We start from the raw sequence: 16,116 nt of genomic DNA, 5'->3' as shown, positions 1-16,116 counted from the left end.
AGGGCTGAACACTTCCATCTCATAAAGCTTTGCTCACTCTTACCATTTTTGTGCATATTGGCTTCCTGTGTGGCTACAGAGGGCAGGCCCTCCATCATGGAGGTCCACTGTTTGAAGCGAGACTCTGTTCCAGCCTCCTTCCCGCCAACCATGCCATAGTCCATGCCGCCAGAGCTGAAGCCTAAAACAGAGAATCACATTTGACATCTTTCTATAAATTTCTAGCATCAGTAATCAAAAGATCTGAGGTAGAATCCATGAATAGCTTCCTTTGTCATTTAAAGACTAATTCACAAGAAGCTTCTTCACCGAGAAACAGATTTCGGGGTATCTGGGTGGCTCAGTCGGTTGAGCATCCAACTTGTCTCAGGTCACGATCTCACAGTTTGTAGCTTCAAGCCCCACATCAGGCTTTGCACGGATAGCACGGAACCTGCTTTGGATTCTGCGTCTTCTCATCTCTCTCTGCCCTTCCCCCGCTCTCTCTCTCTCATTAAAAAAAAGAAAAAGATTTTGATTCGAAATGTTTGTCATGGCTCTTGCTTACCAAAACAAAAACAAAAACAATAACTCTTTGTTAAGGTATGAAAATGTAGATGAAGGCCATCTAATTGAGGCCATCTCAGTGCACCTGTGTCTTTACTCATTTAGCTAACACTTGCACCGGGCAGATTCGTCAACTCAAACAGCAATCTCCACACAACAAACTAATATGGTATAACGACAGTCACGAGGTGTGGTGAGGCTGTCTGGGGGAGGAAAGGCTTTGCAGGAGGGACATTTGATGTAGGGCCTATGGCAGGTATAGAAGCCAAGGATACTAAGTACAAAGCTTTGATCGAAGACAATCAGGTGACATCAGGGAATGATGAGGAGCTCGGTGTCACTCAGATGCTCGGTAGAGGAGCGAGGCAGGGTGGCAGGAGATGGGAGAGAAACGAGGAGTTGTATTGTGTAGGGTCTTTATGTATCAGGCCAAGGATCTGGGGGCTTTTTTCTCCAAGACATAAAGAAGAAATATTTCTCCAAGAAATAAAGAAGGTTTTTAACAAGTGAGAGGAAGAGATAACTAAGTTTATATTTTAGAAAAAGAACTGGCTGTGTAAGAATGGCGTACATGGAGGCCAAGGCAGAATGTAAGAGATCAATTTGAAAGAAATCTTTATGCAGTGCTGAAGCCTCCACAGCTCAAACTGGCAGTGACGGAGAGGTTCAGAGTTTACTTTGCCGCGAGCTCCACGAAAGCCTCCGGTGTCAGGCTTCTGGTGGGAGTGTGGGTGGGTAACGTCTTCCTGCTGCACAGGGCTGGACAGCTGAGGTCCAGCATGAGAGGCCTGCTGAAGGGGTCTCACGGGTCCCACCATCCACTGTGGGTCAGAACGTATTTCACATGAAAATAAAATAACACTGAAATAAACGAAACGGAGGAGGGGAAGAACGATGGGTAACCTAGTAAAAATGAGGATGGACCACGGGAGTGTGGAGAGCCACCCTGTGTAAAACGCTCGGGTGACCGCAGGAGTGAAAAGCTCATCTACTCTTAGTCAAGAAGATGTGTCATTCTGGCCAGGCCAGACTCCGTGCTATACCCACTTGACTCTGCAACCACCTGATGGTGCCTCAATGGCTCTGAAGTTCCACTCATCCAAACCCCATGAGGGCCCAGGTCACGTTTTCCCCCTATGCTTCTCTGAGTTGTCAGAGACAGTTTTAAAAAGGCAGAGTGAATCAAGCTCAAATAATTCCGAGCACCTTGTCCTACGTACAAAGCGTTGCTATTAATATAAAGAACACTGTTCATTCCCATTGCTTGTAAGCGACTTTACTAGTCCGTGTGATTACGTGGAGGGTGCGGGCAGGGAGCAGAAGTTCCAGAGGAAGCTGGAAATATTCCAAATTAAATGATTTTTTAAAAGAAGAGTGTATGGTATTTTCTTTTTTTCCTGCGTAGCTAGGATGAAACGAGACTGGAGGAACAAGGGTTTTTTTCTGACAGAAGCTTCAATGGCCTAAGTGGGCTGCTCCTTGGGCAAGTAACACTCTACCTTCGACAGAGGAAACCAGCCCAGGGTGCTTGGATTCCAGGCTAAGCAAAAGCTTGGTTCTAATCATGGAGGAAGAGCTTTTGAGAGTAACCCAGGATTCTGGTGACGATGAGAAAGAAGGACATGAGGATTAATAAGAAGATAAAGAACTATTCCTTCTGTTTTACTTTTTTTTTTTTTTTAATTTTAACGTTTATTTATTTTTGAGACAGAGAAAGAGAGAGCATGAACAGGGGAGGGGCAGAGAGAGAGGGAGACACAGAATCTGAAATGGGCTCCAGGCTCTGAGCAGTCAGCACAGAGCCCGACGCGGGGCTCGAACTCACACACCGTGAGATCGTGACCTGAGCCGAAGTCGGACGCTTAACCGACTGAGCCACCCAGGCGCCCCATGCTCTGCAATTTCTTTAGAGCTCACAGTGAACTAACGTTAATTTCAGCCGCTTAGAGTTCTTTTGTGACACACAAAGTGTAGAAAATTAGTAGGAGTTCTCCACCTTAGGAAGAGGGGACAGTTTGAGCAGTTCCATCTGAACCTCAAGTAAAGTGTGCATCTTCCTCATTAGAACCTTGGGGATCAAACACCACGAAAACATGGCGGCATGACAACTGAATCACAAAGTTTGGTAAGCAAACACACAGAGGGGTGTGAAGAGAACAGGAGCTAAAACTGCCTTGAGAAGTTCATTCTCCAACCCCAAAACCAGGAGAGGAAGAGTCAATGTAAGGCTGTACGTAATTCTGTGTCTGCCTTCCATGTCCTGTAGTAACTGGCATGACTTGTAACCTCTATATGTTTTTTTAAATTTTTAAAAAATGTTTATTTATTTTTGAGAGAGAGAGAGAGGGGGGGAGAGAGGGAGAGAGAGAGAGAACGAGCACGAGCGGGGGAGGAGCAGAGAGAGAGGGAGACACAGAATCCGAAGCAGGTTCCAGGCTCCGAGCTGTCAGCACAGAGCCCGAAGTGGGGCTCGAACCCACGAACTGTGAGATCATGACCTGATCTGAAGTCAGACGCTCAAGCGACTGAGCCACCCAGGCACCCCCCCTAAGCTATTTGTAAGCCCAGACTTTTTGTACTTGCTATTTCATCAAAACCAAACTTCCTCAGTCCACCAAGTTGCCTCCCTGTACGTCTCCAGCTCACCAACAGAGCCCGAACTCAAATCAAACAGTCTTTTAATTCAGTTCCGTGCACGCTTACAGAAAGCCTCATTTGTGCCAGGCTTTGGTAGGAGCAAAGGCATTAACAGAAATAAGACATGCCTCTTGCTCTCCCAAGGGACTCATCTCCCCGGTACATCATCCCTTTCGCCTCTCTTATCATTCCTACAAATCCAACCCTTGGCCTACCTTATCTGTCTTTGCCAGAATTGCTTTCTTTGCCACATACTCTAATTCCTGGTCTATATTCATCATTACCACATGGCTCAGTGCCACCTCCTTGAGGAAATTCTCTCAAGGTAACTTGTCCTTACCCAATCACTCCTTCACGCTCTTTGTCTGTATTAGTTCGTTTCTGCTACTTCTTTTATTATAGATTAGAAAACAAACTAGTGCTTTTATAATATTAAAATAAAAATAAACTATAAAAGAATGTACCCAGAGTTGTCCGTTTAACACATTCTCTTTTTAAATGTTTATTTTTGAGAGAGAGAGAGAGAGAGCACGTGAGCAGGGGAATGGCAGAGAAAGAGGGAGACAAAGGATCCAAAGCATGCTCTTTACTGTTAGTGAGGAGCCTGAGGCAGGGCTCGAACTCATGAACTTGAGATCATGACCTGAGCCAAAACCAGACGCTTAACCGACTGAGCCACCCAGGTACTCCGAGATTTTTTTATTTGTAAGTGATCCCTACACCCAACATAGAGCTTGAATGTATAACTCTGAGATGATGATCTACCAACTGAGCCAGCCAGGCACCCCCAAATTTTGATAAATTTTAAACACGAAAAGTTAAATTTTATTGGGAGTACATTTTCTAATAAGACAAGGGACTTTATTTCTCAATTGGTTCAGATACCTATGAATGAGTAGGTATGAGACTGCATTCATGCTCTTCCTATCTAAAAAATTCCTACAGACAAAAAGCACCAAAAAGTCTTATGTAAGTAATTAGATGAGAAAGAAGGAGTCTTGTTACAACATCACTTACTTCTTTGCATTCCTGTGGAGGGGATATTCCCTTCCCTCAGCTCAATACATGGATGCTACAACAACTTTAGATAAGTCATTATCCCCAGACAATTTGGTTAAGTATGTTTTCAATTCTGCTAAAAGCAGAGAATTAGAAACCATCTAATTTAAAAAAAACCAATTAGTTAAGGGTCAGTGAAGCAGTCATTCAACTTTTTAATTTTGGGAAAATATACCAAAAGTGGCTTTATTAGGACTAAGAGACTTTTATTCTTTTTTTTTTTAAATGTGTTTATTTTTGAGAGAAAGAGAGAGTGCAAGTTATCGAGGAACAGAGAGAGAGGGAGAGAGAGAAAGAGAATCCCATGAGGGGCAGAGGGGGGGGGGGCACTATCATCGCGGAGCCTAATGTGGGGCTTGAACTCCTGAAAGGTGAGATCATGGCCTGAGCCGATGTCAGATGCTTAACTGACTGAGCCATCGAGGTACCCTGCTTTTAATTATTCTTGCTCCTTTTTAGCCTGTAGGTGTCTTTTTTAGTTTAATACTCGGCAGTATTGAACTGCAAATTGAACTAGGCAAATTGAAATATTACTCATTTCATTACATCTTTGCTATCTAATTTTTGAAAAAAATTTTAACTTCTCTGTATGCTTTAAATATATTTTCATCAAAATCTTAGTTATAAATTTAGTTTATTCAAGCCAGGCATTGAAAGTGGATTTACTTTCAGTCCCAAAATGTATTTTTCAATTAAAATAAAATGTCATAATATGAATTTAGGAACTTTTTTTTAAGGTTTGTTTATTTATTTTGACAGAGTGAGAACATGTGTGTGAATGGGGGAAGGGTAGAGAGAATGGGAGAGAGAGAGAGAGAAAATCCCAAGCACTTGGGGCTTGACCCCACAAACCATGAGATCATGACCTGAGCCAAAATCAAGATCTGGATGCTCAACTGACTGAACCACCCAGGTGCCCCTGAATTAAGGAAAATTTTAACTGTGGAAAAAACTGCAAAATGCATCTTAGAAGGCAGATTGTAACTGGCCAGATCACAGTTCACATGATAAAGACCTAATAAAAATTATCCCTTGTTAAATAAGTTATGAAATGTAAATAAACTAGTAAGTCAATGTTTTTTTTCTCCTTTGAATGACAGAGAGAGACAGAACACAAGCAGAGGAGGGGCAGAGAGAGAGGGAGACACAGAATCCGAAGCAGGTTCTAGGCTCCGAGCTGTCAGCATGGAGCCTGACACGGGGCTCGAACCCACGAACCGTGAGATCATGACCTGAGTTGAAGTTGGACACTTAACCGACTGAGCCAGGCGTCCCTCTCCTTACTGTAGATTCTAATGCACAGTTACATTTATAAGTTACTTTAAAACAGGAGTATGATAAAAAAACATGACATTTCTTCAGTAAGTGTATATACGTGTATACTGAACTCTGGTCCTTCAGTCATCAGGAAGTTATGCCTCCAGTACAATAATCACAAATAACACCATTAAGCTAATAAGACATCATGATATTTTCTATATATTTAAATAAATGAGAAGATACGCTGCTAAAAACTAAAAGATTCTCAGCTAACATATAATGTTACTACCCCCACCCCCAATAATTTTACTTCTTAATAAAAGACAGAAAATATTAAAGATGTTGTAAGAACTGTCACTGGAACATCATGATGTTAGGTTTTTAACAACTGACTGATTAATGAATACCCCGGCTAAAGGCAAGCACGTAAAAGGTTTATTCACAGGTTTTACCTGATAAATGGTGAAAAACATGTATTTAAGAGAGTCAGTGTCATTAACCTATGTTGCTCAAGCTCTTCAAAGGTACTTTTCTTTCCAGTTAAGACATGCTGTAGGGAACAAGTACCGAGAAGAGCCATGCACATTTAAACGCCTGAAAAAGCTGTCTGGGGCTTCCAGATGTTCACTTTGCTTTGTACCACTGGGCTCTACTTTGAGAACCACGTACTCTTTGACAAAAGGGGATGGAAGAAACAAAATTGCCCTGCTTTATTATCATATACAGTGTCTAAATTCACAACTCGAAGCACACCAAAACACCCAGGTTCTTATGTCAAGCTTTCACCTTAACAGAAAACAAGATTAAGAAGGTGAAGACTGGAAACACAGAGTTAATGACACCTTCATTAGTCATTATAGGAGGCTTTCCCTTTGCTTGGCACCCTGGATTTCTACATCCCAGACGGGCATGACTTTGTAAGATAGGAGACGGTGTAGAGTTCTGTGTTCTCTCATGTCAAGTGACGGTACAGGGGTTAGTCATGTATGTATGTATGTTTTTTTTAATTTTTAAAAATGTTTGTTTATTTATTTTTTATATTTTTATTTATTTTTGAGACAGAGAGACAGAGCATGAGCAGGGGAGGGGCAGAGAGAGAGGGAGACACAGAATCCGAAGCAGGCTCCAGGCTCTGAGCTGTCAGCACAGAGCCCGACGCGGGGCTTGAACCCACGGACCGCGAGATCATGACCTGAGCTGAAGTCGGACGCTTAACCGACTGAGCCACCCAGGCACCCCATGGTTATTTATTTTTGAGAGAGAGAGAGAGAGAGAGAGAGAGAGAGAGAGAGAGAGAGAGAGAATATGAATGGAGGAGGGGCAGAGCAGAAGGAGACGCAGAATCTGAAGCAGAGTCCAGGCTCTGACAGAGCTGCCAACACAGAGCCCAATGTGGGGCTCAAACTCATGAGCAGTGAGATCATGACCTGAGCCAAAGTCAGAAGCTTAACCCACTGAGTCACCTAGGTGCCCCAAGAAAGATTATTTGAATTTAAGTCAGTTCTCAGGTATATCATTTTATTATTATTATTATTTTTAAAAAGTGTTTATTTATTTTGAGAGAGAGAAGATGAAGGACAGAGAGGGAGAGAGAGAGGGAGAAACCATCCCAGGCAGGCTCCACGCTGACAGCACAGAGCCCAGCAGGGAGCTTGATCGCACGAACTGAGAGATCATGACCTGAGCAGAGACCAAGAGTTGGATGCTTAACCGCCTGAGCCACCCAGGTGCCCCTTAGGCAGAACATTTTAAAGACACAGTGTAGTTGGTGGAAGCTGGAAATTAATTCTGTTAAAACTATCCAAGACCAAGGAGCGCCCGGGTGGCTCAGTTGGTTGAACGGCTGACTCTTGATTTGGGCTCAGGTCATGATCTCATGGTTCATGGGTTTGAGTCCCACGTTAGGCTCTGAGCTGACGGCATGGAGCCCGCTTGGAATTCTCCCTCTCCCGCTCTCCATCTGCCCCTCCCCTGCTCACGTGTGCATGTGTGTTCGCTCTCAAAATAAATAAACACTTAAAACCCAAAACCACACAACTGGAATCCAGGATCAAGATATCCTTTAAGTCTTTGCTATTCTCTGAATGAGGACACCCCAGCAGGAAGTGAGCCCCCACCTCAGTGGGCATGTCACAGAGGTAGAGCAGAAAGCAGGGCCATGTGTCAGGGTCTCTTTGTCTCCTAGGAGCACGGATTTCAGGTCTCCCCAACTTTTATTTCTGAGTTTGCACAGAACAGTACCTTCTTTATCAAAATAAAATGTAAACTGTGCCATTCTGAGAAGAAACCTGCTGTGGTGTGTGGTACCTTTTTAATTTTTAAATTTTATTTTTAAGTCACTGTTGCCTCACTGATTGGATTCTGTTTACAACATGTTCCCCGGTTCTGAAAGAGCTATGATTTGCCTGCCAACAAATTCTTGATGAATGTCAAAGGTATAACCTTACTTGTGCTAATTCTATTTAAATCGGATGAAATACTAGTATCAGAAGAATTTTATCAGTTCGCCTTATACGTTTAATTTTAGCTCCCCAGTTTTTCACAAGAAGGAAATTTTATCAGTAGAGCTAAACACCTCAACTCGGATGTATTTTAACAGGTTATAACTTCAGACACATGTATCACGCACAGCACGTACACACCCTTTAACTAGCTTTTAAAACTTCCTGGTGGTAGAACACTGGACTGCCATTCATAAAGAGACCACTTTGGACCCAGAGAAGGTGGAGCCTAGCTCTACGATTTACTAATTGTGTGGTGAGCTCTGGGACACCGTCGAAACTCTAGGATATCATCTGTCAGGCAGGGATACGAATATTTATCTGTCTTGTGTGTTTGCTGTGAAAACAGAGGGTAAGGCAGGACCAAACCCTACCAGAGGTTCAGAACATGACTGGAAGATTTTTTTTTTTAAGGTGTTTTTCATTACTGAACAACTTACCAGAACCATATCCAGGTATTGGCCCTTTGGTTTGAAGGTCTGGGAGCCCCACATTCAGAGCGTTGGGTACCATGTTGTCCAGATGCGGCTTGGGCCCAACGGGATGAGAGGGCGAGTGCTTCATGCCGGGCTGCCTCTGCTGCTGCTGCTGCTGCTGCTGCTGCTGTTGCTGCTGCTGGAGAGCGCTCACCATTCGAGCCAGCTGGAGGCCAGGAGGCCAGAGCGAGGGGGAAGCCGAGGGAAAATGGACACATGATAAGCCAACACCCTGAGCCTCCTAGGAAAAGACTGCGTAGGATTCACGTTCTGCTGTCGGAGGTTAAGCAGAGATGCAGCCCTCACACAGAGCACCAGAGGGACCCTTCCAATCCCACGTACCTGCTGCTCTTGCTGTTGGCGCACAGCTTGAGAAAGCTTCCTCTGGTTCTGTAGCAACTGCTGTTGTTGCTGCTGCTGCAGGAGAAGCTGACATGCCTACAAAACAGGGAAGGAGAGAGCGGAGCAAAGCTTCCTAAGCCGGACGTACGGACACACTCGAGGGGGTTGCGCATCTAAGGGCAGGTTGTGGAATCCAGTGGCCAGGAGGGAAGTACCACCAAGTTCCTGGTCTACTGGTCACATTTACCTCCAACTGAGCGGATACATTAACCCTTAAGGACGCATAAAATGAAGCGAATCAAAATTAAAGGAAAAAAACCCCTAAATAATCTTTTTTTTAGCTATAGGGGGAAAATCTGCTACTCACCAACTGAAACTGGGGAATTTGTGGAAGCTGGCTCAGCATGGCAATTTGTTGAGGAGATAACTGGGGCCCCACATTGAAAAGACCTGGATTCAGGCCACTGTTGGGAAACTGCTTGAGCATTGAGGCAGAAACCTAACAAGAAAAAAGAGGACTCTTTCAGAACTTACTAAAACTTTTTTTTTTTTCTGTAAAAAGAATCTTAATAGGTCTAAAGCAAATGTCGATTGCTTTCCTTGAAAAATATCTGTAAAAAATACTAAATCATCCGGAGAAATACACCAAAATGTTAACGATGGTCACGACTGAGCAGTGAGATTATAAGGGCTTTTAGGGGCACCTCACTGGCTCAGTTGACAGAGCGTGTGACTCTTGATTTTGTAAGTTTAAGCCCTGCATTGGGTGTAGCGATTACTTAAAAATAAAATCTTAAAAAAAAAAAAAAAAAAGCTTTTAAATTCTTTACAATAAAAATTATGAATTCATAATCAGGAAGGCTTCTGAGAGACAAAAAAAGTGTTTTTCTTTTAATTTTTTAATGTTTTATTTATATTTGAGAAAGAGACAGAGAAAGAGAGAGAGAGAGAGAGAGACAGAGCACGAGCGGGGCAGGGGCAGAGAAAGAGAGGGAGACACAGAATCCAAAGCAGGCTCCAGGCTCTGAGCTGTCAGCACAGAGCCTGATGCGGGGCTCGAACCCACAAACCATAGGATCATGACTCGAACCAAAGTCAGATGTTCAACCAACCGAGACACCCAGGTGCCCCCGAGACAAAACAGTTTTAATAACGATGTGACTTTTGCTTGAGAAATTGTTCCTGTAAATGGACCGTAAAACAAAATAGATCAAACTTCATAAAGCTACTAAATAAATGCCTAAAACAAGGTATTTTTGTTATACAAATAAGAAAAATATATTGACCTGTAAGTAAGAGACACTGGAGTTTCAATTCATGACGTCTCACACCAAACACTCAGAGTCGCAGAGCAAAAGGGCCTAGAAGGTCAAATGACCCAACTGGCTCCTTCTCCACGGTTTTCAGGAGTGAGTTGCGCTGGGCTACAGGAACGTCCAGACAGAGAAAAGCCTCCCTCCCATCTTTGGACTGCTCGTCTAAGATGTTTTCACGGAGCTGAAATGAGTTCCTTGCACTTTCATCCGCTGAGCCTACTGAATCAGCTGGTTCCGTGGGTGGCAAGCAGCACACTGGTCAAGAGTCTGCTTCGAGAGGCAGACTATACGGGCTGTCATTTTGGAGCTGTGTGACGCGGGGCAAGTTACTTACTGAGCCTTTCTAAGCCTTGTTTCCCCTCCAAAACTGAACAATAACTTTAGTGACGGAGGATTTTATGAGTTAATCCACATCAAAGGCTTAGAAATGCACTCCGTATATGCACAGGGATGGTTCCTCAAGTGTCTAGAGACAATTACAGTTTCTTGTGTCTCATCTTCAGGCTAAACATGCTCACTTCTTTCACGCGTATCTCATCCAATTTCTCAATGCAAAGCCCACAACAGAAAGCCATTTGCTAGAGTGGCTGAGGACTGAGTAGACCTGGCCATCGTTAACCATTCTGTTGAAAGCCAGGCTTTCTATTAACAATGCCTGAGATCTCAGTTTCTCTGATGATCACAGCCTAACTCCCAACTCACATATTAAGCTTATTGTCAATTAAAATCTATAATATTTTAAAATAGGTGTTGCTCTCCTATGGAATATTTAAGCAGCTGGGTTGAACTGTATTAATATATGTTTTGATCTTAGGACCTTATCTTTATGTGCATAGCACATAGATGTTTGATAAATATCTACTAAATTAGTGAATATATTTCATTTAATTAACTAATTTTTTAAATGTTTATTTTTAAATTTATTTTGAGAGAGAGAGTATGAGAGGGGGAGAGGGGCAGGTGGAGAGACAGAGAGAATCCCAAGCAGGCCCCATGCTGTCAGTGCAGAGCCCATGAACCGTGAGATCATGACCTGAGCTGAAATCAAGAATCAGACGCTTAACCGACTGAGCCACCCAGGCACCCCACTAACTAATTTTTTAAAGATTTAACTTTTTAGGGGCGCCTGGGTGGCGCAGTCGGTTAAGCGTCCGACTTCAGCCAGGTCATGATCTCGCGGTCCGTGAGTTCGAGCCCCGCGTCAGGCTCCGGGCTGATGGCTCGGAGCCTGGAGCCTGCTTCCGATTCTGTGTCTCCCTCTCTCTCTGCCCCTCCCCCGTTCATGCTCTGTCTCTCTCTGTCCCAAAAATAAATTAAAAACGTTGAAAAAAAAGATTCCTCTTTAAAAAAAAAAAAAGATTTAACTTTTTAAAAAGTAATCTTTACACCCAATGTGGGGCTCGAACTCACAACCCAGAGACCAAGAGTTGCATGCTCCACTGACTGAGCCTGTCAGGTGCCCCATGAATAGTATATTTTAGTAACAGTCACACCACCAAATTCTTTTCTACCCTATTATTCCACTTATGTTCGGTTTGTGTTTCCCTATCTAGTCACTGATGGGAATGCTGAACTTGATAGAGCGGAGGATAATCTAGTAGCCTGTCCCTAAAAACTTCTTTCCAATCTGAGAGTGATCCAGCTGGGAAGAGTCAATCATTTACTAATTCACACAAGTGTTTTAGCATTTACTTTATATTTTTTCATCTTGTCTAAAACAAAGAGACAGCTTGTCAAATGGTTTGTCAAAATAGAGATTTCAACAATGTCATTCTTATCAAACAATATGTTAAACTAATCAATAAAATGAATTAAGACTTGTTAGCAAATTTATGATTCTTGATTTCCTATCATAGGTGCTCAAAAAGCCATCTTTTTGATAATCTAGTGTAGATTACCAAAGTCTAGTCTAGATTATTATTGCCTAGAATTGGCACCAGTTTATCAGTATTTAAACCACTTCCTTTACTGTTTCAAAAGTTGTTTAAAAAACTTCCCCATTCTCTTCACTTCCTTGGAGGGGAGGGGTGCCTCTTTCCTATTTCTACTCTGAGGCTCCACACAGAGGGACATCTACCTTGTTCTCTGGGCCTCCTGCCCTTTTTTCCTGGCAGCAAACCTATAGGGACGGTTGCCCCGTTCCAATTATTACTGGCTAAGTTTGTAATTCAGTATTAGGAAGCTCACATTCTCCAGGATCTGCATTCTCAGTGGTAAAGCGGATATTTTGGCCCCACATGCCTTCCTCTTGTCTTAAAAATTCAGGATTTGTGCAAGAAAGAAGAGCAGTCATTATTAAATTCCCCTTGAAGGTCCCCAGCATTCCTCAAAGATCACAGAAGGGCTCTGCGATTCCTTTCACAAACCGTTTCTCTGTTGTAGGATTTAATTTGTCTCAACCCTTTTGGTTGAACGACTTTATCCTCAACAGAGATGACAAAAGCGGTGCCAATTTTATTCTCACTTAATCTAACTTCATTTTCATTTAATCATTTAAAACATACACAAGTAGTCCAAAGCAGTGACTCTTTTTCCAGTCACTGATTTGCACCAAACCGAATTCTGAAGACTCTTTCAATCTGCCTGTTGTTTTGCAAGCCTCCACTTATTTTACGTTCTAATCCCCCAGCACAACTCTTACACATATCCATCCCTGCTTGCTACCCTTACTTTCCAGCTTTTGAAAATACCCCTTTAAAATCTGAGTCATCAGAAAGCTTTCATCAGAAGACCCACTGGCTGTTCCCACTGTATCTTTCTTTAGCATAACAGAGTTCAATGAACGCTTCTGAGTCACCGTCTCTGCCACATTCTCAAGAATACCTGCCTACCTTTCCTTTGATGCTTTCTAGTCTAGAAACAAGTTCAAGTCTCCTGTCCGGGGCTCACCAACTTTCTTCCAAGATCTCAGCCACTTTTCACCTAACCCATTAACACTATCATTTTGGGAAGTATTTTGGGTAAAAGTCACGGTTCTCCTAGCTGTTCCTCTATTCTCTAAGAGATGCTGAGTGTTGCCAACCAATGAGAACATTTGTTTGATTTTCTATTTTAACGGTTGGACCCCTAGCAAATGTGAGCTCAGGGTGAGCACACCACTGTACATTGTGCCTCTGCACCAGTGTTTTTTTTTTTAAACATTTATTTATTATTGAGAGATGGCAACATGAGCATGGCAGGGGCAGGGAGAGGGGAGACACAGAATCGGAAGCAGGCTCCTGGCTCTGAGCTGTCAGCACAGAGCCCGACGTGGGACTCGAACTCACACACCACAAGATCATGACCTGAGCTGAAGTCAGATGCTTAACCGACTGAGCCACCCAGGCGCCCCATCTCTGCACCAGTTTTATGGCCTGCGTGAGGGACTTGCTATTTTTTTTTTAATTTTTTTAAATGTTTACTTTTGACAGAGAGAGAGAGAGAGAGACAGACAGACAGAGCATGAGCAGGGGAGGGGCAGAGAGAGAGGGAGACAGAATCAGAAGCAGGCTCCTGGCTCTGAGCTGTCAGCACAGAGCCCGACGCGGGGCTCGAACTCACAGACGAGATTATGACCTGAGCCAAAGTCAAATGCTCAACCGACTGAGCCACCCAGATGCGCCGAGGGACTTGGTATTAAGAAAGAAAAAAAAGCCTGGGTGGCTCAGTCGGTTGAGTGTCCGACTTTGGCTAAGGTCATGATCTCATGGTTCGTGGGTTGGAGCCCCGCATCAGGTCCTGTGCTGACAGCTTAGAGCCTGGAGCCTGCCTCCAATTCTGTTTCTCCCTCTCTCTCTGCCCCTCCCCGACTCACGCTCTGTCTCCGTCTCAAAAAAAAAAAAAAAAAAAAAAACTTAAAAAAAAAGGTAAAAAATTCAATAATCTTTAAGCATTGATTATAGGTTGAAATGATCATTTATATTGGCTTAAAGAATACGTACTATTAAATTTAATTTTACTTGCTTCTATTTATCTTTTTAAATGTGGCTACCAAAAATTTGAAATTACATTATGGGGTTTGTGTCATATTTCTATGGGACAGTGGTGCTCCGAGGCCATCAGCATTGTTTCTAATTTCCCTTCCAAAGGGAAAGGATTATTCTATGATTCATGGGAAATCTACTCTGCTTATTTTGTTTTCCAACCTGCTGGCCTCCAAAATAAATAGCTATTGTCTGAGCTCTTTCTTCCCACTTCTCGGTTCAGTTCTAAAAGCTCTACTGAACAAATCAGCTGGTCTCTTCATCGACCCATTTCTCTTCAGTCTTGAGACAGTAGGACATCCTTTGCCAAGAGCCCATTCTTCCCACCCACCTCCCACATTCCTATCACTTGATATTAGCTACAGAAACTACCATTCGAAGTAAAACCTGCGTATGATCCAGCAGTACCCTAGGAAACAAATCCATCCTAGGAGACAAATATAGGAATCTTCACAGCAGCATTCCTCCTAATAGCAGAAACCTGGAAACTACCCAAATGTCTGCTGGTGGTGGAAAAGATAAATGATGGTATATTCACGTAACAGAGTACTATATGAATCATAACTGACCAAATCAACCTGGGGAAATCTCAGAAACAGTATCAAGTGAAAAAAAAGTCAGAGAAGGCTATATAAACTGCAAGTTTTTGTCACATCAAGTGCAAAAAAGGCAAAATGAAACTATATTGTTTAAAGACAGATAGGTACAGAAAGACTATAAAGAAATGCTAACACAGGGGCCTCTGGCTGGTTCAGTGGGTGGAGTGTGCTGGCTCTTGATCTTGGGGTTGTGGGTTCAAGTCCCAAGTTGGGTGTAGAGGTTACTTAAAAATAAAATATTAAAAAAAAGAAAATAAAAGAAAGAAATGCTAACACAAGGTGTTTTTATACTTTAAATTTAATTTGAATGCCAGTATCTCATGTGTGCCATGAAGTGACAGTTATAACAACTATAAAGGTTATACTTTGAGGACTTCCTGTCTAGCTCTGCCCCATGTTTCCCTCCCCCAGACCGCACATGCACTGTCCTCCAATGAATACAAAAGGACCAGAGAGAAGCACCACTAGGCTCCTGGCAAATGGCTATTCATACCTGGGACTCAGAGTAATTAAAGTGCAGGTTGGCACATTCCCGTAGCAGGGAGTTAATTATTCTGGCTTAAAAGCCCTTCAACCTCCAGCTGGGCTGGAGAAAGGGAAGATCTAGTTGGAGTCAATATGGCATTTAACAAAGCACTGCAGGTGCAAAATGACAGCAGTTTAAAGCAAGACAAAAGCCTGGTAGAGTAGGTTACGTTCTGAATATTTGAGTAACAGGAGGAAAAAGGCAAGGCAGAAACCCAACGCCTGGAATATCTGTAACAAATCTTAAAGATGAGTTTCAGTGTCTTCTTCCCATGTTCACACTGAATACTGACTGCCCCTAAAGACAGTTAAAATGGATGTAAAAGTTGGTATTTTCAAAAACCATAAGTGTTCATGTACTTTGACCCATAAATTTCATCCTGGGCAACTAAATTTGGAAATAATGTGGGCAAAATATCTATGTATAAGGATCGCATATAAGATCTAAGTATATGAGTTTCTCTACTGCATTATTTAGAACAGTGAAAAATTAGAAATAATTTACTATCCAATAATAGGCAAAGAGAATGTCCCAGGAAATCAAAGTAAGTTTACCTGATGGAACATTATGCCTTCTTCATTAAGAACAATCAACAGGAAAACTATGTAGTAACAGGAAAATACTATGTATGACCCAAAGTTAACACAAACAGTAGGATATAGTGACCATGGATGTCATGATGTGGAAAGTGTGTCTGGATACGAAAAGTCTGAGTAGGGGATTTTGTAAAAATAATCCCTGTCTTTGCATCTGCGTTGGGGGTTTCTGGAAGAATTTTTTCTCCATTATCCAAACTTTCAGTGTGGTTATTATATTGCCTCTACTTTAAAAAAAAAAAAAAAAAAAAAGCTATCCAGCTCCTTTGTTTTTTAAAATATGGAAATGTTAGGGA

General features: G+C 42.6%; 1 protein-coding gene across 23 annotated transcripts in view; it reads right to left on the bottom strand.

The window, feature by feature from the left end:
* Window positions 1-16,116, bottom strand: part of TNRC6B (trinucleotide repeat containing adaptor 6B) — a 249,989-nt gene that overhangs the window by 18,910 nt on the left and 214,963 nt on the right. For all 23 annotated transcript variants that reach the window (XM_049627530.1, XM_049627529.1, XM_049627537.1 and 20 more), the window contains 4 exons: window positions 9,189-9,320; window positions 8,822-8,917; window positions 8,444-8,645; window positions 44-181 (listed from right to left, as the gene is read on the bottom strand). In XM_049627530.1, coding sequence (XP_049483487.1) covers window positions 44-181; window positions 8,444-8,645; window positions 8,822-8,917; window positions 9,189-9,320 — 568 coding nt within the window. The remainder of the gene's footprint in view (window positions 1-43; window positions 182-8,443; window positions 8,646-8,821; window positions 8,918-9,188; window positions 9,321-16,116) is intronic.

This window comes from Panthera uncia, chromosome B4 (assembly GCF_023721935.1).
Source record: "Panthera uncia isolate 11264 chromosome B4, Puncia_PCG_1.0, whole genome shotgun sequence".
Classification (NCBI taxonomy): Eukaryota; Metazoa; Chordata; class Mammalia; order Carnivora; family Felidae; genus Panthera; species Panthera uncia.
Note: the sequence above shows the minus strand (reverse complement) of the source record. Positions and strands in the feature narration are given on the sequence as shown.